Consider the following 23,937-nt stretch of genomic DNA (forward strand, 5'->3'; position numbering starts at 1 on the left):
TGCCCAGATCAGTGGTGTAGCTATCATAGAGGCAGGGTAGGCAGTTGCTATGGGGCCCGTGCAGGAGGGGGGCCCAGGGGGAGAAGGTAAGAGCGTGTGTCCTTCTGCTTAACCCCTTGACCAGGGTGTACTTACAAGCTGTAACACAAAAAAGGGTTAACAAGCAGAAGACAAAGAGATCTCCTCTAATAACCTTTGACCTCTGTTCTCCAGCTGCACCATCAAGTAGGAAAATGTGCAGAGTTCCCTGCAGAGGTCAGGGGTTATCAGTGCACAGGCATTAAATCAGATATCTCCTTTTCTTCTGAACATTGGGCCACTTACACACTGCACTACATAAGGGCTTAAGGAAAAGGTAGTCTGCTCCTGTACATATGTATTTAACCGTAAGGGCTCCTAATGGGCCCTTATATGTAAAAACAGTGGATTGTCATAGCAAGCAGCCATTGGCTCTCTGCTCTGCCAGTCACTTTTGCGGCTGCAGCCAGGATTCTGCCTCTGACCACAAGAGATTTAATTTTTTGGCCACATCATAGAGCATATACTGTACATATATACAGTATATATCAGATTGTGGGTACAGAGTCGCTTTAAATGAGTTGTCTGGGTTATTTAAAATTTTTCCCAGATTGGGATAAAATTAAAAAAAAGAACCTATACTCATGTTTTTTCATGTCCAGTGGCGCTCTCCTACTCCTCACTTGCTTTGTTTAACCCCTTAACGACATCGGGCGTAAATTTACGCCCTGATGCCGGTAAGGAAGTTCAGAGCAGGGCCGCGCGGCGACCCCGCTCTGAACCGCGCCGGTCCCGGGTGCCGCGAGTAGCCCGGGACCGTAGGTATTAGCGGGCACGGTCCGATCGCCGTGCCCGCTAATACAGTAATCAGATGCAGCTGTCAAACATGACAGCTGCATCCGATTACCGGATTCAGCCGTTCCCTGGTGTCTAGTGGAGGAGATCGTCCCGGAGGAGCGATCTCCGTAACTGAAGCCGGCCGGGGACGCGTCCAAGATGGCGCCGTCCTCGGCTCGGCACTCGTTTGTTTCCGGCTGCCGATCTCATGGATCTCTGCAGCATATCTATGCTGCAGAGATCTCAATGAGAGATCAAAGCACTTATACTAGAAGTCCCCCAGGGGGGCTTCTAGTATAAGTGTAAAAGTAAAAAAAAAAAGTGTTGTTAATAGTAAAAAGCCCCCTCCCCTAATAAAAGTCTGAATCACCCCCCTTTTCCCAGGTTATAAATAAAAGTAAATAAATAAATAAATAAACAAACATGTTTGCTATCGCCGCGTGCGTAATCGCCCGAACTATTAATTAATCACATTCCTGATCTCACACGGTAAACGGCGTCAGCGCAAAAAAATCCCAAAGTGCAAAATTGCGCATTTTTGGTCGCATCAAATCCAGAAAAATTGTAATAAAAAGCGATCAAAAAGTCGTATATGTGCAATCAAGGTACCGATAGAAAGTAAACATCATGGCGCAAAAAATGACACCTCACACAGCCCCATAGACCAAAGGATAAAAGCGCTATAAGCCTGGGAATGGAGCGATTTTAAGTGACGTGTATTTGTTGACAATGGTTTAAATTTTTTACAGGCCATCAGATACAATATAAGTTATACATGTTACATATCGTTTTAATCGTAACGACTTGAGGAACATATATAACAAGTCAGTTTTACCCCAGGGCGAATGGCGTAAAAACACATTTCCCCCAAATAAACAAAATGCGTTTTTTTTTTCAATTTCCCCACACTTTGAATTTTTTTCTGGTTTCGCAGTGTACTTTATGCAAAAATTCAGCCTGTCATTGCAAAGTACAATTAGTGATGCAAAAATTAAGGGCTCATGTGGGTCGCTAGGTGGAAAAATGCAACTGCTATGGCCTTTTAAGCACAAGGAGGAAAAACCGAAAACGCAAAAATCGAAATTGGCTATGTCCTTAAAGGGTTAAATAAAGTTGCAGGAAAGAACAGGAAGGGCGGTGTTAGACATGGCAGGGGTTAAACCAGTTGAGTAAAGCTCTGGCAAATTCTTTTGTCCCTTATTGTACCACACAAAAATAGGGTCCTAAAAATGTGTGGAAATAATTGTTTAACCATATGTAATGTCATTCTAAGTTTTTTTTTTTGTAATATTTTTTTCCAGAAAAGATGCCTGTCTTGAAAGATAAGCCATCCCAGTATATGTCTGACATCAAAAACCTGCAGGATCACTGCCAGTGTGTGGATGTGGTCTTCTGTACAGCTGACTTAAATCCAATTCATGGCGCTCACAGGGTGGTGCTATGTAGTGTGAGCTCAGTATTAGGGCCGCTGTTTGGTATGGTATCTGATATAGATGGGTATGACACCATCGCACAACAGACTGTCCAAAGCCTCTTCTCTGTATACCAGGAGCCTGCGTCCTCCACTATGAATTCTCCAGTAAGAGTCCTTGTTACAGACGCCCTCTTCCATAAATGTTTAGTTGACATCCTTCACTTCATTTACTCAGGTACCACAGTTATTCATTTGCATATCTGCTGGTGATTCATATACACTGCATTGTGTGGGTGTCTGTTACTAGTAAATAAGGGGGATTGTAGCCTTCTTTTGGTCAATTTTAGTGGGACAAGTTGTTGATAATACATTGCAAATAAATGTATAGTTTTTCCTTTATAGTGCAACTTCCATTGACTGGCAGCAACTAGGGATGACAGGGCCCCCTCTGCTGCCACCAATGGAACTGCAATGCTATCTAAGCCTTTCTAAGTCTCTCACCTTCATCCTTGGCGCTGTTCCTGTGCAGTTGAAGTGTAATCCTGCATCTGGTAAGGCTGTTTGGAGCCCCCAGTGCTTCAAGCAGCCTTATCTGACACAGGATTACACTTAAAACTGCACAGAAATGTGCACAGTAGGGAACTATCCGCAGGTTAGACTTGTAGTTTACCTTTAAAGCGACTCTGTACCCACAATCTGACCCCCCCAAACCTCTTGTACCTTTGGATAGCTGCTTTTAATCCAAGCTCTGTCCTGGGGTCCAATCGACAGGTGATGCAGTTATTGTCCTAAAAAACAACTTTTAAACTTGCAGCTCCGTGCCCTATGGGCGTTGCCTAGATTGTGTATACATTAGGCTGGCACAACCTCTCTGTCCCTCCTCCCCGCTTTCTTCATCATTAGGAATGCTCCAGGCAGATTGTTTCCTATTCCTTACCTGTGTCAGCCTGCCGCATGGGCTGGATCGTTAAGACACCTGTGCAATGTTCAGACAGGAGAAAATGTTTCAGTGGCATCCCTAATGACGAGGAGGGTGGGGAGGAGGGATGGTGCAAAGTTAGGGCACAGATACTCCCGTTTGGCACGGGGCTGCAAGTTTAAAAGTTTTTTTTTTTTTTTCAAACAATAACTGCATCACCTGCCGAACGGACCCCAGGACAAGTGTTTTGGGGGGGTAGGGGGGGGCAGATTGTGGGTACAGAGTCGCTTTAAGATGCAGTACCATGTACCAATGCATCCAAATTCTGGCACAAGATTCTGGTGTAGTTTAAATAAATTGGTTTAAAGTTAGACTAGACAGTCTAGGAATGCAACAGGTTTAGACAGGTTTACAAAAGCATGGCCATGTACTTCTAGAAACAGCACTACTTTTGTCCTCAGGTTTTGTAGCTCAGATATATTGAAGTGAATTGAGCTGATTTACAATACCACACACAACCTGAAGACAGAGATGGCATTGTTTTTGCGAAAAAGCAGCTGTGATTTTTCTACTCTTGGATGACTCCTTTAAATTGTCTGGTTTAAGTTAACACCGTCTAGGAAATAAAAAGTTCTAGAAATGTTGCCCATTTTTATTTTAGATTTTTTTAGCCTTTTTTTGCCACATTACTAATTATTTTTAGGTATTGTATATTTTGTGTGGTATTAAACACACCAGTAGAAGGGAAACACTGCCTAAGATATATAGAGCTTACTCTAAGCTGTTACTGAATAGCAATAGCCTTTATATATACTTCTGAAATATTAAACGTTAAAGAATTCAGATATCTAAATATGGCAACTAAGTTCTGTGTAAATAAGTGCAATGACGTTCATATGGGTGGGTGTTAGAAGTTAAAGGGGAACTAAAGATAAGGAAAATTATTTTCTATTAAAAGTACATTAAAAGTTATATAGATGTGTCTATACAATGTATTACTATATCTGTGTGGTTCTGCTGCACTGGTAGCTGATTAACATCCAGAAGGTGAAGAAAAATGGCCTCTGTGCCAATTCACATTGTTTCCTGCTCCCACTGCTCTCCCACCTTAGGAGACAAATCTTCCATGCTCCTGTCTTACATTGTGTGTGTTTGCTAAGATCAAGCTGATGATGCAGACCGGGGGCAGGGGTTGATGTCCCAGGAGGTTTGGCTGGATCCCCCAATCCCCTGAGTGATTCACCATCTCTGACCAACCAGAAGCAGCTGCTGCAACTTCACTGATTGTGGAAAATTCTGCAGTGAAATTAGGGCTGTGTTCACACATGTTGGAGTTTCATTGCAGTACTGCAGCGTATTCACAAAAATAATGCAGTAACACAATTACATGATGCTAAACAGCAGAGAGGATCAGAGCCGGCACTGCCAATCCCACCTGGACAAAAAAACAAGGCATAAACAGTATATCCCATGTAAGATAATATCAGATAAAGTCCTTATTGTTGGTCTCAACTTCAAAGATAAAAGATGCTCGATCATAATACATGTGTGGAGATGAGAAGAAGGAAAAAAAATAACAAATTCAAGTTCTTTACTTTATTCCAATATCAGTGTTACAAGTAGAGAATACAGTGCTGTGTGGGTGGGACCACAATGAAATGATAAAGTACTGCAAATAATTTAGTAACACAATGAAACTGCAATGTGTGAACACAGCCTAGATGTTCTGCAACAGATTTGGGTGGGGAATGGGCAGGGTGGAGGACTGTGGTGAACAGCTGAGGGAAAGCAATGCATTCTGAGACCTGTAGTCCTGTGTACAACTGCTCAACCAGGAAGTACAGCCATAAAAATATAGAAGAAAGAGATGGATTTTTAGTAGTTTCAAAACTGATAAGCAATCCTATATGCTTCTACAGCAGGTTTATTTTTCTTTTACCTTCTTCATACATTCGCTGCATGATCTCAGAAAAACAAAGGCATCCCTTAAAATATGTTGCCCATGTTATAACCTGTCACATTCCTACAGGATTTTCATTATTTATAGAGCAGGTAAAAAGTGACTGTCTGTATACATGGCACATAGAATAAAGTGTACACATATAATATTATAAAGCATATTGTCACTATGTACTGTTTCTATAGGTGCATCGCAGTGGCAGCAGCTAGAACATCGTCTTAAAGAAAAACTGAAAGACGCGGAAGAAGTAGCATACGTGTCCCACATAGTACAAAGCATATTAACACAACCAGTAAGTGTCATCAGTTTTATTTTCTCCTTTTGTACTCTTCCCCATACTTTCCACAAGCACAGGTACAGTAACTCTGCATTTTAAATGGCATCATATATAAGGTGTGTGCACGGCTGTCAATCATAAAACAAACAGGCTGTCACTTGAATGTTGCTGGGCTGCAGTACTGTGTACGGCCACACCGACAGATGTGCTGCTGTGCATGACAATCCCCCATCAATCACACCCGCTGATGGCTTATCCTAAGGGTAAACAAACGCCAGGTTGTGCAATAGATAATTAATGAATGTCACATTTTTTCAGTCAATAAATAGATCACATCTGTTTTGAAATCCAAATGTCGTAGGAAAGTAATGTTTCTACCATTTGCAATGTTTTTCCTGAAATCTGTAGCGTGTGCAAAGTTAAAAAAAAGTGTGTGGGATACCTGTAACGTCAACCCTGATATGGTGCACACTTTGCTGTTGTTTGCGCCATCTTCTCCTGTTCCCCAGTTACAAGTAGCTTGACCACTGTCCTTACAGGATCTGCTGGGATTTCTTATGCAGATCTACATTCTTAAAAGTTTTACTTAAGAGGTACTCCAAAGGAAAAAACTTGTGTTTTGAAATAAACTGGTGCCAGAAAGTTATACAGATTTGTAAATTACTTATATTTAAACTCAAGTCTGCCAGTACTTATGAGCTGCTGTATGTCCTGCAGGAAGTGGTGTATTCTTTCCAGTCTGACACAGTGCTCTCTGCTGCCACCTCTGTCCATGTCGGTAACCCTCCAGAGCAGGAGAGGTTTTTTTATGAGGATTTGCTACTGCTCTCGACAGTTCCTGTCATGGACAGAGGTGGCAGCAGAGAGTACTGTGCCAGACTGAAAAGAATTCACCACTTCCTGCAGGACATACAGCAGCTGGAAGGATTGTTTTATAGAAATAATTTAGAAATCTATATACCTTCTTGGCAACAATTGATTTAGAAACATTTATTTTCTCCGGAGTACCCCTTTTAGGATTTTTATTGATGGGTTATAATAAAGGTGTTGCCCCATCTGGACAGCCATTTTCCATGTATTCTATCACAACATATAGACTTCTTTGGTGGCTTCCTTTTCTGAGACTCTTCTCTGACCAAGAAGCACTTCAATAAGAAGCTCCTGCTGTGCATATACTGTACATTAGGTAAATGGTAGCTGAAACTGCTGATTTTGGAGAGAAATAACAGCAACACTCACCAAGGCTTATGTAATTATGAAATATGAGTTATTGGGAAAGAGTGAGAGTTACTAGAGGGTTTGGAGAGCTTGTCTGACCATGTCACCACACTGGCTCCCACCCTGGACATTTACTGACACAGATAGAGATAGCAGCAGGGAGCACCATCTCAGGACTTGGAGATCTCATGCACTTAACAAGCCTTGTGCCCATCAAGAATGGTTTTGCAGGTTCATTTTCTATAGCGCCTAGTATGTGATCCTAGTTTGTGCCATTTCCACCAGAGCTGAAGAAGAGGAAATTTTAAGCAGAAAACTTTCCTCTTCAATTCCTTGCCTATTCCTTAGTGTGAACATACCCTAAGGGGGTTTTCTGGGTTCAAAAAAAAAAAAAATTGCTAGGGGCAGGAACTGAATGGGAGAACAAGAAAAATCTATACTTACCCCTCTGGTCGCTCCTGTTCCAGCATGGCCAATACTTTAAAGGCTCTGATGGAAGTTCCCCATGTAAAGTCACTCTACATTCAGCACAGGACACTGACAAAAATCACTGTCCTCATGGGATACAAAAACAAGTGCTTATTACTGCAGAGGCCAGCGATTGGCTGCTGCACCTCCTCATGCACAGTGTATGACGATGTAACCAGTGCACTACTGCCGGCGACCATGGAACAGCGGCCATACTGGACCCAATTTTATAATTGATATTTTATTTTTGTTCTTTAGGACACAGGTTCACTTTCCAAGAAGCCACTGCCTTTATGGGAATCTCTTGGATTCTTTTTTAACAATGCTTCATTGGCAGATGTGATCTTCCAAGTACAAGGTAATCCAGTTTTCTACCCATCACAAATTGGCCCTTGTCAAAGTTGCTTATGCTGCGTTTAGAGAGAGAGATTTATCTGACAAATTTTGGAAGCCAAAGCCAGGAGTGGATTTAAAAAGAGGAGAAATCTCAGTCTTTCCTTTATGACCTGTTCTCTGTTTATAGTCTGTTCCTGGCTTTGGCTTCACAAATCTGTCAGATAAATCTCTCTGTGTAAACGCACCAATAGACCTGTCAATTTTTCTTGCTTCCAATATACAGTCTTCAAGAACTGACGGCTCACTTGCTTTCGATAGAGATTTCTCAGAGCATATTCTTTAAATAAATCTCCCCGACAGCCGCATTGCAATGTGTGTCCAGCATCTTTATTAAAACATGTCTGACGTCTATTTGCTTAACCTCTTGTGTTTTTGTGTTCTTGCTCAGTGTTGTGAATTAGCATTGCCCACATAGCTACTACTTAAGTAAAATATGCAGCAACACACCCGTGCATCACGGCAAGCCAACCTTAACATGTTCCTTTAATTCCTGGGTGTTTGTCAGACAGAGCTATGTGTGTGTAATTTTAGAATTTCCTGTTTATCTCATGCAGCAGGACAGGTTTTCAGTAGATGAATGTAAACCAATTATAACATTTGTTGTGTTTTCTTTTTTTTTCATGCAAAAATCATTGGTTTTAAAATCCACCGATTTAATTCAACGCAAAATCCACAACAATTCTTGTTATTGGGCATTAACTTCCTCGTTGAACATGATGAAATAAAATGGGGAAAATCTGCGATTCTGCAATTATCACATTTGGGTGCGCCCGCATTCCAATTACCCATAGCCAACAATGTAAAGTGCGTCTGGAACAGTACTTTACATTGTCTGCTCTGTCAGTCTTGTACGGCCTCTATTCAATGAATAGCGGCTGCACAAAACTGACATGTCAGTTTTTTGTGTGGCCTCAAGGAATCTTGGCCGGAGTGTATACAGAGTGTATACACTCCAGTTAGGATTCCATTGAAATCAATGCAATGTATTTTTTTATTTAATAACGGCCGGTGTGCTGAGGGATTTCTTTATTCGCTTATTTTTTAAGCTTCTTCTGATGTATTTAAAAATTTTAAACCAATATACATAGTAGCACATACTATTTAGCGTATATTTTTCTATTGCGGAGAACAGATACTATGATTCCTGCTCATCGAGCTGTGTTGGTAGCGCGCTGTGAAGTGATGGCTGCCATGTTTAGCGGAAGTTACATGGAAGCTAATCGAGTTGTTATCCCAGTGTATGGTCTCTCGAAAGACACTTTCCTTGCTTTCTTGGAGTACATCTATACAGATACCTTCTGCCCTGGTAAGATATACATTATGGATTAATACAGGTTTGCAGCAATATTCTGGATTCTGAGACTTTAGTCAATGTATTCCATAAATGTTAGTGCTTGAAGTCCTGAAGACCTTACATTTCCTGTACTGAGATGGTGAGAATGCTTGTATCTTGCAGAAGGAGACATAGTAGGTATTCACACTAAAACCTGTACTCCTCAGGGACTCAGTGAACCACTTACATACAGCCATAGCTTATGTTCCCACACCGTATAATTGCCCAGTATTTTGCACAGATTTCACAAATTTGTGAAGGGGGCCTATGTCCCTTTGTAGATTCATCATTAAAGGGGTTATCCAGCAAAAAGTTTATGAGATTTTTAAATAGAAGTAAACTACAAATCTATATGTGTTCCAGTACTGATCAGCTGCTGTATGTTCTGCAGGAAATGTTGTTTTCAGTCTGACACAGTGCTCTCTGCTGCCACGTCTGTCCGGAACAGGAACTGTCCAGAGCAGGAAAGGTTTTCTATGGAAATTTGTTACAGCTCTCAACAGTTCCTTTCTCGGCCAGAGATGTCAGCCGAGAGCACGGAGTCAGACTGAAAAAAAAAAAACAACATTTCCTGCAGGGCATACAGCAGCTGATACATACTGAAAGACCTGAAATTTTTTAATAGAAGTAAATTACAAATCTATATAACTTTCTGAAACCATATGATTTGAAAGAAAATCTATACTGGTAAATGGGTAATCTAGGCTTACAAAAACATGGCTGCTTTTTTTCAGAAACTGCAACACACTTCTCAGTTCCTTAGTTCGATTTAAAGGGGTAGTGCGGCGCTCAGAAATTATTCACAGAATAACACACATTACAAAGTTATACAACTTTGTAATGTATGTTATGTCTGTGAATCGCCCCGTTCCCCGTGTCCCCCCACCCCCACCCGTGTACCCGGAAGTGTGGTGCATTATACATTACCTGATCCGTGTCGAGGGCCGTCCGCCATCTTGTGCCAAACGTCATCTTCGGACGGAGGGCCGAGTCGCTGCCGCCCGTCCCCCCTCCGCCGCGTCACAACTGTGCTCACCCGCGATTGGCTGAGCACAGTTATGCTCAGCCAATCGCAGCTGAGCATCGGATGACGCTGCAGAGGGCGGCCGGCATTCGGAACAGTCGGAGCTGTTCGCCGTCCGCCCGAAGAAGAAGTCGCTGAATGAAGATCGAAGACTGGTGTCGGCACGTGACAGGTGAGTATAGCGCACCACACTTCCGGGTACACGGGTGGGGGTGGTGGGACACGGGGAAGGGGGCCATTCACAGACATAACATACATTACAAAGTTGTATAACTTTGTAATGTGTGTTAGTCTGTGAATAATTTTTTTTACCGCCGCACTACCCCTTTAAGTGAATGGAGCTGGGTTGGAATACCACATACAACCTTGAGTCAGGTGTGGTGCTGTTTTTGCAAGTAGCAATGTCTTTTGCAGTGAGACACAGTATTTTGAAGACAGAAAATCTGTGAATTTACACATCCCAAGCTACATGTATATGACCCTTACAGGTTATTTATGTGCGGTGGTCAAATTATTCATATGGCAAAAATCACTGTAAACACTGTGGTATGACCTCAACATATGAGTGCACCCAGACCCAGCAGCAGGTTGTCATACATTTGAGGAGTAAGGGTGGCATTACACTGGCCGATGGGGGCCCGATAATACCTGTAAACGAGCAGCGATCTGCTAGATCATCGCTCGATTACTGGCCCTATTACACAGCCCGATAATCGTTAAACAAGGGCCGCAGGGACATCGTTACCGATGTCCTTGCAGCCCTTGCTTAACTATATACATTACCCAGCTAGAGCGTGCAGGACCCGGGGAGAAGAAGACTGCAGCAGCAGCCCTGGAACGTGGATAGGTAATGTATATCGTCAGTCGCCGGCCGCGCACCGCTATTACAAGTAGCGGTGCGCGGTCGGCGCCCGATGAAAATAGGTCCAAACCTATATCAACGATCCATCGGCTGATCGTTGTACTTATTACACGGAGCGATAATCGGCCGAATCGGGCGATTATCGCTCCGTGTAATAGTACCCTAACAGAGGAATTGCCAAGAAAAGATGGTCCACAATTATTTAATGGGGAAACCTAAAGCCTGTTATTGTCAATCTTTTTTTTTTTTTTCCTTTTTTTTGAGAGAAAAAACTTTATTAACAATTTCATCTTATACAAAACAAATAAAATAACAGAATCCTCAGAATCATCCCTTCCCCTAGACCCAATAAGGATATATCATAATTATCCCAAATATTCACAATTTTTCCAACAATAAAATACATACTATTAGATTACGATGAGGTATATCTCCTCCCGATGCCAAAAAGAGGAGAAAAATAAAAAGACTCAGTGATAACGTCTAATCTATTCCATAGAGGAGGCACTGAAGAAGGCAGCCGGGGATACAGACCCGGACCACACACCCCCCCCAGCCCGCCAGCAGAGGTAGGAACCCATGTCCCATATTCTACGATCTCACATATTCAGCAAAATTTATCTCATCTCCAACCCACCAAAGAAAAAAAATATATATATATATAACCAGCTCAAGGAGCATATGTTGGAGCTATCCCATATGGTTTCACTTGTGTTCTTTACTAGATATAATCCATATCGTCCTTCCTTCTTTCTAGGAGAATGAACCCTGTCAAGGCCCGTCCCCCCAGAAAGGGAAAGTTCTAATACATTCTGACACCCCGGTCCCCAGAATCAATGGAAACCAGGGGTATCCTCCTGAGGCACGTTACAGTGACAGTGCGCACATCTCACACTGACCACTTGTATCAGCCCCAGCCCACTCATTTAACCACACACTATCCTCTCACCAGTTTTTACTTATGCTCCTCCTTTAATTAATCCATAAAGCTTACTACTAAAACATGAGATCAAGACATAGGACAAAAGGCCCCACTCCACGAGGCCCAAACCTGCCCCCCCCCCCACCTCTCCAGCACCCCCTTCTGCCTAATATCCATACTAGATGTACATCTATGGCACCCGGGAGACAACTCCATCGTTCACATTTGAATGCAGATCTAATTTTTGCACTTTCCTTTTATTATTATTGTTATTGTCAATCTTTACTTCTAGCTAGTGTCCTGCAAGCCATGTCTCTTCTGATTTGTGCCGAGATGTATCAGGTGTCCAGGTTACAACATATCTGTGAGCGATACATCAGCACCCAGCTCCAGAGCGTGCCCAGCAGAGAGCTGGCATCAACAAGTCTAAACGTGGTCAGTCTGCTCAGGAAAGCTAAGGTAATATCATACGTGGTCAGCCCTATGAAATATCTATATCAGGCCTGTGCTTATGTATGTAGCATATAGTAGAATAGGATTTTTTATTAATAGCCTAATTTTTTTTAGATAAATCAGAGCTGAGGTGCTATGACGTCTCCCTTGTACATGTAGCATGTAGCCCTGATTGGAATCTGATACAAAACCTCTTCTTTTCTTCTAGTTTTCAGCATTGGTTAGGACTAGAGATGAGCGAACCTCGAGCATGCTCGAATCCATCTGAACGTGATTGTTCGCCATTTGATTAGCGGTGGCTGCTGAAGTTGGATAAAGCTCTAAGGTTGTCTGGAAAGCATTGATACAGCCAATGACTATATCCATGTTTTCCACATAGCCTTAGGGCTTTATCCAACTTCAGCAGCCACTGCTAATCAAATGCTGAACGATTGGATTCGGATGGATTCGAGCATGCTTGAGGTTCGCTCATCTCTAGTTAGGACCTGTCTTCATCATTTAGCAAGTTGAGAAGGAACAGTTAAGACAGAAGCGAATGTGGTTGACTACATAGGACACGTTTACCACAATCAAGGGTACCCGTTTATAACAAAGAAGGGTACCCAAATGCATATTTTGAAAAGACATAAAGGGGCTAATAGGCTTAGAAAACCACTTTATTCCAGAAACTGTACCTCTCCTGTCCTCAGTTGGGGTGTGGGTTTACCACTAGAACCACTGATATCATCTGCCGCTTTTTGTCCGGAACTGCCCCATACACCTTAGATTGATGGCGGCTGCATCCGGGTTCGTCTGTCTAAAGTTTAAGGTGTAAAGGGAAAATTTGTACATACAAGGTACATATGTACCTGTAGGCATTTTGATGCCGATTCCAAACATAACTTTTGCTTAATGATCCGCTGACCATTCGTTCCATAATTCCTGTGTGATTTATCAAAATACTAAGGGGGACATTTATGAAAGTTACAACCAGGGCATACACCAGGGAGAAGGCACAGATTTGCCCTCTTCTCCTTGGCATACTACTGCCGTATTCCCCGCTCCCCTGATGGGCAGGCAGGGGGAACTTGGGGGGTGCGGCCAGGTAGGGAGGAGGCGTGGTTTCCTCCTGTGTCTTATTTATTATGATTTACACCTGCTCACAGCAGAGAACACACCAAAGGACCTACAGAAACAGTGGAATGGATGACCAAGCAATAGTTATCTTTGGAATCGGCATCAGAATACCTACAGGTTCATACCAGCAGAATTTTCTATATTTCTGCACATATTTAACCTAAAACTGCATCAGCTTTTTACGCAAATTCTAAAGTTAAATGAGAAGACACAAATAACAAAATGAGTCAAAAATATGAAAAACCTGAAGGACTTTGAAGCTGTAGGCATTCTATATGATGTTGCAGAATGCTGCGTATTGTACCGTTAGGCTATGTTTACACAACGTTTTTTCCTTGCCCTTTAACTTGACGTCTGTCATTTTGAGTTTGAAATGACATCTGTCATTTTGCTGTTTGGCCGCCCGTCAGTGCAATGACAGCTGTTGGTACATTATTCTAGTTTAGTTGACTAATCGGCCTTTGGGTGTGTCATTAATTGAAAAGTCCATTGAATTTAATAGTAAAAACGGTGAAAGGATGATGATACAAAAACTGTGTGTGAACAGCTAAAAAATAATGTCCACTGTTTGCAATAGACGTCCGAAAATAATTGTCATGATCATTATTTTGACGCCCATGCAGACAACGTCCGTCATTTTATACACTGTGTGCATTGGACGTCTGTCATTCTGTTGACTTCAATGCATTGAAGTTAATTACATTGCGTCAATAAGGCCTTTTCTCTTTTTTTTGACGTTTTGTGAACATAGACTAACAGGGTTGTTTACTGCACAATACAGCTTCCATTTCTGATATGAATCTGTAAAAACTTTTTTGTATGACATCAGAGGTAAAGGTACAGTTGTGTCGCAGAAGGTCTGTATGTGCTCTATTGTGACTTTGTACAACACACTGGTTGAGCCCTAAGAGAATTAGCGCTTGTTTATTTGTCAGATAAAACCAATTTAATAATTTCCTTTAATTGTCATTTTATTTTGTTGAACAGTTCCATAACTCTGAAAATCTTTACACCTGGCTCCTTTACTTTGTTGCCACACACTACCTGATCTTTAGTCAAAAGCAGGAGTTCCAAGACCTTTCAGGTAATTTGGCTTTGACAGCTATGATGGAGGTAAATATAGTGCAAAACAGCTCTGATCTAACGGGCACGAACTAAATGCAATGCAATAGTGTTTAGGGAAAAATGCAAGCACACAGAGATGTAATCCAAACAGCAAATTATGTATATAATAGACTATGAGAACAGATAAGCATCCATATACCAGACTTTTGACTGCCACCCTCTATATAGGCTATGGTACCTCATGTTAGTCATGACAACTGACTCACCCACAAGTCCCACTGACCCTAATGGCCTCTGATATCACAGGTAATTAGGTTTATGCTATGAACACATTGTTTATGTTTCTATTGGGTAATAGCAGGTTTCTGTACGTTGAACATTACCCCTGAGGAAGCTGCATGGAGTAGGAGCGATACACGTTGGGTTCTTTTTACATTGTGGGAACATAGCCTTAGGCTCCTTTAGGTGGAAAAATGGCCATTAATAATTATAATTGTGGTGGGGCTGTAGCGCTTAGGCAGATGTTGATTGTCTGCGTCAGGTCAGCTGTGTTAATGTCGTGACACCAGTACTTGTATGTTGGTACCTGCTTGTTGTATGGCTGGCTGTGTTCCCCAAATGGTCGGTAACCTGCAGGGCTGTGATGGGTCCCTTGGGCTCTTGTCACGGCAGTCCTGAGTGGCAGTTGACCAACCCGTACTGTCGGTACCACCACCCACAGAAAGGAGAAAAATAATCCAAGGGCTACAGTGTTGTGTGTATAGGTGGCGGTGTGTATAGAAGATGACAGAGTCCAAATAGTATAAAAATAAAAACAGCTTTACTGTAAGGCTTTTCAAGATAACAGTACACGTTTCACAAAATAGATAATTCTTTACACAGACTTTAGTGCTTGACCTTTTAAAGCCTGAGAGGGCACTTGAGAAGAAGTAAGAGAGGTAGTTGTAGCGGTGCTTGTAAGGTAGAGTAGAGTAGAGTAGAGTAGCATAGATGAGAGGAGTTGGCCAGAGGAGTCCCAACCCAATGTAGCAATGTACTATGCTAGGACCTGAAGATATCTTTGTAGTACTTGTATTGTCTATAGACTTTGGTCTGACCATCTTCTGCCCCCTGGTATCGTCAAACCCGTCCCAGAAGGGTAATACAAGCCCTAGTCATGGTTATCTGTTTGTAGCTAATTGTCCGAGACGTCGCAGTTACCTGCACTGCGTGATAGGATACCTAGGCCCTCAGTACTGGCTGCTTTGTCCTATCGAGGCTAGATCCTCTTGTTTCAGGATACTGCCCTGATCTGTGTAGATGTGTTCTCAGCATGGGTAAGGGTGTTCCTTTGTGACTTCTCCCTTTTAAAGTGCTTAGCACAGCATAATAAATAAAATAGTAGTAAAAGAACTGGTTGTCTTCAACTGCATCTGTACGCTGTGGTGTCTAGACTGATTTTGTTGTCCCTGACAGGTTTACTGGCATCAGCCAGGCCCTGGCTTATCTACTGTAGCAACAGTGTTTATTGTGTCTTTCCTCTAACCAGAACTAAACTGCACTTCCTCCACCAGTGAAACTCCTCCTACAGGAGCCTATGAGTGGTGGGGACGAGTGTGTGCCAGAGAAAGGATAAAAAAAGAGAGGTTAGAAGGGAAGAGCTCCTCCCATTGGCACACATAAAACATTAACCCAATACTGACTTCAGCTGTGCACATAAATAGGAGCATAGAAAACACCTACACCTAATGGTGAAACTTTAGAATACCTCCTCACCACTTTAACCTGAGAGAAAAGGATTTTGGACAGGTGCACAGGAGAGACAAAAACACCTGTGGTGGGACACCACATAATAATCATTTATTTTTTTAGCAGCTGTCAGTATAAAAAAAATGCCTTTTTTCACCTAAAAACATTGACATAGACATTAAGGCTATGGTTACACATAGTAATTTGGCAAGTGTTTCTGTCAGTTTTTTGGTCTGTATTTATAGCCGAAATAAGGAGTGCAGCCAGAAACCAAAACTACAATGGAAAGTTTCTGTGTTTTCAACCCATTCCTAGTTTTGGTTTAAAAAATACTGACCAAAATACTATGTGTGGACATAGTTTAATACTATGAGCTTTGTTGCGTAAAGTAGCAGCCAGAAACATTGTCACATAAGGTAATTGTATTTAAAATATTCAGTTTATTCTCACTTCCTTCATTTTTTTTTATTTAGCAGAGGAACTGGATTTTGTGGAAAGACACAAGTGGCCTTCAAGCTGTTACCTGACACAGCTTGCAGAATATAAAAGATTCATCCATTCTCCAAAGCACAGATGTGCCATCATGTGACCCGAGCACATATTACCGTCCTTACTTCTATAAAACTTGTGAATTCATAATAACTATGCTGTATCCACAAATAATATACTGCCACTTACAAAGATACTTTCCTGAATATATTAACAAGTGCTTGAAGTTTTAATTGTCAGAAGATAGTGTCTGGGGGAAGGGTGAGAACTGACGTCCCCTCCAACATCTAAAACAGATCTCATAGCCTTGGGGGTTCCCACCAGTGCTATCATCTGACATGTCACAATGAAAACTTAACTACCGTAATGGAGCTGTCTAAACAGTTCAGCCAATCTGTAACATCCCCTACACATGAAAAATTCATTCCATATATGTAAAGGGGGTTGTTTCTGCAGCATGTATTGTGTTTGGATTCCTGTTATGTGTCAAGATACTCTTAAAGGGGTTCTGTACTAAAAGTGACTGATAAAAGGATATTCTGTCAATCTGTGGGTGCTGAGAGTCCATCACTCATATGAATGTGATCTATCTGCCATTGATAGGCTTTGGCAGTCCTTCAAAACATCATAACCAACACTTTTAGTAGCCTCAAAAAAGGAAAGAAAAATGCTAAAAAGACAGACTAGTAAAACATCTGCAAAATAGAATCCTATGGGGACATTTTATGTGTGGCGTAAGAAATCCTGTGTGATTTGAGGCAAAAAAAATGATTAATACTTGCTGCTTTAAATAGTCTAGCCCTAGGTAGGTCACGGTAGTAGCCACTATGTAATGTTTATGAAAGTGAAGAAAGTTCTTTAAGGTGACGGAGACAAAGCAAGACACATCCAGTAATAATCTATTCGATCCACAAGAATTCAATGGGTTCTGTTTGAAAACCAATCTGCCATTGCTGCAGAGATGGATGTGAGGTGATTTCTAGTTCTTATAACAGCCCGTAGACACATAGGCACATTAGAGTGGCCCGGCAAGCATGGCCCTAGGGAGAGGAGGAGAAGCAATTTTCAGACACACCTGGCATGACTTATATGCCAGGTAAGCATACCTTGTGTTCATTCCATTAATACTTAGAGCCAGCAATAATTGATACCTGCATAGGCCATATTCACATTACATATAATTGGACAGGACGTATCACAGGTGGCATAACAACTTTGCTGCCAGGTGTGATGTGTGCATCTCTCTGCAGAACAAAGATGTCAGCATTCTATGTCCTTATGTACATCTAGCCTTTAGATTGATTGATTTTTTTTTTATTTTTTTTTAACCACAATGATTATACTGATAGGATAGGATATGCCATCGCCTTTTGTGTGGTGAGGATCTAACTGCTGGTGCCCCTACTAATCCTTACTAAAGCACCAAGGTTTGCAGTCCAACCACCTCTGATCAGACGCTGATGACATATACTGTGTGCCGTATCAGAACAAAACCAAAGGTCTAGGCCTCAGTGGGGTCTCGGGTCAGACTACCAGAGAGTGAACCACTAAAGAATAGAAATTGATTCTGCAACTTTTTGTAGCTCATAAAATTGTGAATGCTTAAAGTGAAACTGACAGATCACACAGGCATCGCATAGTTAACCTTCAGCAATGCTGTGTAATCCGGTATGTTTGTAAATAATTTTCTTTATTTCATGCTGACCGTTTCACAGAGGTGAGTCTGTGACACTGTGTGCACCTGCCCCGCTCTGTCTTTATCTGGCCCCGCCTCCTCCTGAATGATTGACAGTCGTCTCACATTGAAATCCTGTGCAGCCAAAGATGAGCCAGCTGTCAATCATTCTGGAGGAGACGGGGGCATCCTGGGGCAGGGGCAGACAGTGTCACAGACCAACATTACTGACATGGCAGATCACTTACGATTGCTAAAGATATGTATACAATGCTCGCATAATAGGCTACTGGAAACTGGCAGCATGGATATAGCGATATCAATGCTGTCCGTTTCCCTTTAGGTTGAACACTTCTAGCAGCACTGTATGGATCCAGGTGGAGCATTGCTATGGCTGCCTCCAATGTATAAGTATACTGCCATATTTGTATTACCTATGCACTTTAATGTAGGCACAGTTCTGGAATGTAGCAGGTTATCCATGTACATGGGCTCTTTGTACATTAATAAAGTTAGAACATTTAACTATAATTTGTGTTGGCTTGTTAGGCATGATTTTTGTTTTAGGAAGGGAATATATGCCAGCAGAGGTAACAGGAATACTTTCCTTTTAGCCTCTGCTGAGATCCATTTCTTTATTATCATTCCTGTTTCAGCATTTAAGGCATATATATAGCATAGCTATGAGATTTTTTTTTATAAAATCAGGTAAATTGAGACTATGCTCTGTGTTTTGTAAGTGAACATTCAATGATGGAATAAAACGGTGGAGAAATTAAAGTCATTTGTTGTATACAGTGGTTCTTCAAGTTACAGTGGCCTTAGGTAACAACATTTTCGGCATACAATGGTCTGTCCTGAACCATTGTAATTTGAGACCATACTCAACATATAGTGCTAGAGATAGGATATGTATAGAAGTTCTGATCGGTCCACTTTGGAATTTGACTGGGGAAAACCCTGTATTACTAAAGTGCAGGCACACAGTTTTCTAGTAGCGCCCCTCTACAGTAGAGTGCAGTACTACATGTCTTATTCTTTACTATTGTTGATCGGACCTGTCAAACTGTTTAAGTTTGGCAACATTCTTTGGATACCAGGTGAGGGTGGTTCAATTTTTTTCTGGGACCATTTGAAGCAGCTCTATCTTTAAGGGTGCCTTTACACAGAGAAATGTATCTGGCAGATTTTTTAAGCCAAAGCCAGAAATGGATTATTAACAAGGAACAGGTCATAAAGAAAAGACTGAGATTTCTCCTCTTTTCAAATCCATTCCTGGCTTTGGCTTCTGTCAGATAAATCTCTCTGTGTAAAGGCACCCTTACACATTATGTTATTTACAGCTTCCAGCAGCTCTTTCTGACTTTGAGATGCAATGACTGACTTCAGGTGTATTAGTGTACCGGCTTATTTTCTAATTCACTGACAACCGAAACTTGTTCTAATTACCAAAAGCCAGAGAACAGAAAAACAACTAAAACATAACTTTTATAGGATAGCTCTATATATGTGGAAGTTTTGTGTATAATGTGTTTATAATAAAGATTATTTACTATCACATCGTGTGCCAGCTTTTATTTACCACATACAGTATGCTTTCTCTTTGTTTGCTTTGTTGTATGGCTTTAGCGGTATATGGCCTGCTGTGCACCCAAATCTCATTGTAATGGCCTTGAACAAATGTGCTATTACTGTGTTCTAATATCTCCCAGTCGGCACTACGGTATTTTCTAGAAGGTTCTTTGTACTCCCTAGCATTGCTAGGTACACTGGTATTTTCTGTGCAATGTTGTTAGCAATGTTTTACTACTGTTTGGTCACAAGATGCCACCACTGAGTACTTATTTTTTTTCCAGCACCTTAAAAGTAATTATGATTAATGCATTTGATTCTATGTGATGTTTTACATGTACAAGAGTGTGATTGCCGTACAGATTTCATTCACTGGCCTAGATTCTAGAAGGTTCCCTCCAGTGGGATGTCGAGTCACCTTACAGCTTCTCCACCAATGGGGGATTAGCTCACTTGCCCCTCTATATATAGGGAGATGATCAAGGTTAAGTTTAGATTAGTGTTCCTGACAAGAGTGAGTTGCCTCAGGGCCTGGCTCTTGTGCCCACGTGCCTGCTCCTGCCAGAGACTATCTTCCTCCTAAAGTATCTTCAACCTAATGATGGCCAACTACTATTGAAGGGCTTCTACTACCTTGTCTACATCTGAGGTGACTAGCTCTCTACAAGTATTCTCAGGAAGTCCTTCAACTGACCAGGACTGTCCCCAGTGTGTTGGTTAAATGCACCTAAAGTTGAAGTACCCCACTGATTGCTCAATTGCCTTGGGTAATCTCAAGGGATTAGCTCCTCCTAGGTTGTTCAACCACAGGGCCGTATTCCTGGATCTGGCACTCTGTGATCTCTTCCAGCAATAGGTGGTATTTTTCAAACCGTGAGGATAGGTATTCTTCTAGCAAGCCATGAGGTCACCCGAGTTCTAAACTGCCTAGATAGCCCCCTGTCATATGCAAGTATAACCTATTCTCAACTATCACCCAAGTATTTCCAAGGGAACAATGGCCATCATACTCAAGCATAAAACAGCAGATTCTAAACTTGTGCAAGGTATTAAGTTGTACTTAAGCTGTTTCCAGTATAGCATTCAAATGGTTATGTTACCCTGGACTTTGTGGTTCATCTGCACTACACCTACAACCCTTTTAGGGTGGTTTCTCATGTAACAGAATCGCAGCGGATTTCATGTTGCGACTCTCCTGTCAGTTTCAATAGGATTACATAATCCCAGCAGAATTGGTATCCCATTACGAGTATGTAAGTGACAGCCCCCTTAAAGGGGTTATCCAGTGCTACAAAGACATGGCCACTTTCCCCCTACTGTTGTCTCCAGTTTGGGTGGGGTTTTGAAACTCAGTTTCATTGAAGTAAATGGAGCTTAATTGCAAACCGCACCTGAACTGGAGACAACAGTAGGGAGAAAGTGGCCATGTTTTTGTAGCGCTGGATAACCCCTTTAACCCCCCTGGGGCCTGGTGCATACATTACCGGTCAGCGCTCTGGCTTGTTCTGTGACTCCTAGTGCGGTGGGGCAGCGCACTGAGTGGGACATGCAGACATCATTATTTAGGCTATGTTCACATTAGGTAAAAAACACCGCCGTATTTCATAACAACGGCCGTGTTTGCGCAAACAACGGCCGTTATTTTGTGAATAACGGTCGTTGTTTGCGCAACTACGGACGTTTTTATGACATACAGCTGTGTTTTGTACGTAGTGTGAACTCAGCCTTAGGCTGTACATATCTCTGATGTGTGTTTTAAAATATCAGTAGTCTAGTGGAAAATTTGAAAAAACATAAAAAATAAAATGCCAATAAATGCCCTTTCGGACGATAATTGGCCAGTGTAAAAGTGCCAGTGATCAGCCAATAAATGAGAAAACACCTGCTCTTCGTTTGGCTCTTTTGACCGGTAATGCGTGTGAATGTTAATGGCCGCATGGTTCTTAGTGCCTTGTAAACGGCGCTTGTGTGTGTCCATATGGGGCCATATAAAAGGACCCTTATAGGTGCCCTCTTACAGCTACATTGAAGTTCACACTTGTGCCTTTGGAATGGATACAGACTGGTTGCTAAGGCAGCAGATCCTGAGCTCCTCAAATACTCAGTGCTGTAAAGCAGCTTTGCAGTATTCAGGCCAAATCATCCCTCGTCAGTCTTTTCAACAGTGCAGATTTAGGTTTCTTAAGCAGACACCACATGAGATACATAAAATAATTGGCTTCATATTTTTTTTTCTATTTACAGGTTTTTATTGCTACCCATAATCACCAGTTTTTGTTCTTTTTTTTGCATAGCACAGAGGGTGCAGTTACACTTGGGCCTAAGAGCCTGTGGGAGCAGATTTTGCACTGGGACCCACTGGCCTCAATTAATACCACTAGTTGCAGTTTACTGGCGAAACTGTGCCTATATATGGTGGCCAATAAGTCAATGTTTATGCCAATAATATCACTGTTTTACCAGAAAAAAAATTCTGTGCCAATTGGCCATTGTATGTGGGTGTGGTTTTGTCCAAGTGCAGTAGACACACCACGAGAATCCGGTTAAAAAGGGTCTTACACTACCATATGCCTAACCATTAGAGATGAGCGAACCTCGAGCATGCTCGAGTCGATCCGAACCCGAACTTTCGGCATTTGATTAGCGGTGGCTGCTGAACTTGGATAAAGCCCTAAGGCTATGTAAAAAACATGGATATAGTTATTGGCTGTATCCATGTTTTCCAGACAACCTTAGAGCTTTATCCAAGTTCAGCAGCCCCAGTTAATCAAATACCGAACGTTCGGATCGACTCGAACCCGAACTCTGTTCGCTCATTTCTACTAACCATATACCTGGTGTTTTCTCCTGCCTTTGTGAGTTTTCATAAGCTATAAAAGGGGATTCTCTACATCACATTCATCCGGGGCTCCCTGGCCCCCTCCATTCCTTTCTGTAGGGGGTGTTTCTCATGCTAGGCAGCCAACAGTGTGGGTTTCGAATGCTGAGCCCAGTCTATTGACGAACTGAGCAGTAGAGATGAGCGAATTACTCGGAAATTTGTTTCGTGAAGTTGGCAAATATTCGTGAAATCACAAATATTCACGAATCGAATACAAACGAAATTTTATTAAAACAGGCAAACTATAGTAGCTACAATAGTGGAACTATTACAGAGTAATGATTTTTTTTAACAGCTGTTGCTGAGACAGCTGGAAAATGTCAATTTTAAAAAATATCAATCAGCCCAGTCATTCAATTTCCACCATGGACACTAGTGGACGTTGGTGGATCAGCAGTGTAATATCAGTTTTCTCCCAGGACAGCAATGGACATGTGGTAAATGAGCACACAGTGAGTTATAAAGATGGACACTGTGTTCACTGTGACTTCCTGTAATGCACACCCAGCGACTTGGTATAATGAACAACCGTCACCCAGTTACTTGGTATACTGGACAATGGCTTCACTGCTACCACAGAAAACCACCCACAATCCACCCTTCTCTCTGTCCCTATCTCTCTCCCTGCTCTAACTAGCTGCTGCAACCTGCTCTCCAGTATACACAGTCGACTGGCCGCCTGCAGGAAGCCAATCACCTTATATAGAGGGTAAGGGGGGGGGGGGGGGTTACTGACATCACAGTGGGGTTTGCAGCTGATTGGACGGGCGCAAGGGATTATGGATAATTCCTTGCTTGCGCCAAAAGACAGATCTGTAAGCTAGCGTGCAACCGCCATGTTGAGTGAATTAGCGAAGTGAATCCGGCGAATTCGCAAATCGTTACAAAGCAAATTTAATGCCTGATTCGCGGCAAATCAGAATTCGTCTGATTCGCTTTGCTTTTCTCTACTGAGCAGCAAATACATTTTCCTTTGTTGTTTGTGAAGACTGAATAATTACAGTCCTTATTACATTAATTACATTCTTATACCCTGTAAGCGCGGGCTCACACTACAGAATTATCGCGGACAATGTCCGCGGAATTCCGTTAGCTGTCCGCCCGCACGGGCACGCGCTTTTCCGCGGGCTCCATAGACACCATTCTATGGGCCGGCGCATTCCGCGAGCTGCTGAAAGAAGCGACATGACACTTCTTTCAGCGTATAGCGGAATACGCCGGCCCATAGAATGGTGTCTATGGGGTCGGCGGAAAGGCACCCAAATAAGCGGGCGGACAGCTGACTGAATTCCGCGAACCCACCCTTATAG

The 23,937-nt window shown here is 42.1% G+C and overlaps 1 protein-coding gene across 3 annotated transcripts in view; it reads left to right on the plus strand.

The window, feature by feature from the left end:
* RHOBTB3 (Rho related BTB domain containing 3) overlaps positions 1 to 19,732 on the plus strand; it is a 38,617-nt gene extending 18,885 nt beyond the window's left edge. The window contains exons 6-12 of one of the 3 annotated variants that reach the window (XM_069962940.1): positions 2,157 to 2,504; positions 5,334 to 5,440; positions 7,370 to 7,469; positions 8,640 to 8,813; positions 11,941 to 12,107; positions 14,205 to 14,330; positions 16,484 to 16,605. In XM_069962940.1, the coding sequence (XP_069819041.1) occupies positions 2,157 to 2,504; positions 5,334 to 5,440; positions 7,370 to 7,469; positions 8,640 to 8,813; positions 11,941 to 12,107; positions 14,205 to 14,330; positions 16,484 to 16,537 (1,076 nt within the window). In that variant the 3' untranslated portion in view covers positions 16,538 to 16,605. Of the gene's footprint in view, positions 1 to 2,156; positions 2,505 to 5,333; positions 5,441 to 7,369; positions 7,470 to 8,639; positions 8,814 to 11,225; positions 11,296 to 11,940; positions 12,108 to 14,204; positions 14,331 to 16,483 lie in introns of those variants that run through there. The other 2 variants (XM_069962939.1, XM_069962941.1) reach the window with 2 other exon arrangements.
* Positions 19,733 to 23,937: the final 4,205 nt, after the last annotated feature.

Source organism: Dendropsophus ebraccatus, chromosome 3, assembly GCF_027789765.1.
Source record: "Dendropsophus ebraccatus isolate aDenEbr1 chromosome 3, aDenEbr1.pat, whole genome shotgun sequence".
NCBI classification, from domain to species: Eukaryota; Metazoa; Chordata; class Amphibia; order Anura; family Hylidae; genus Dendropsophus; species Dendropsophus ebraccatus.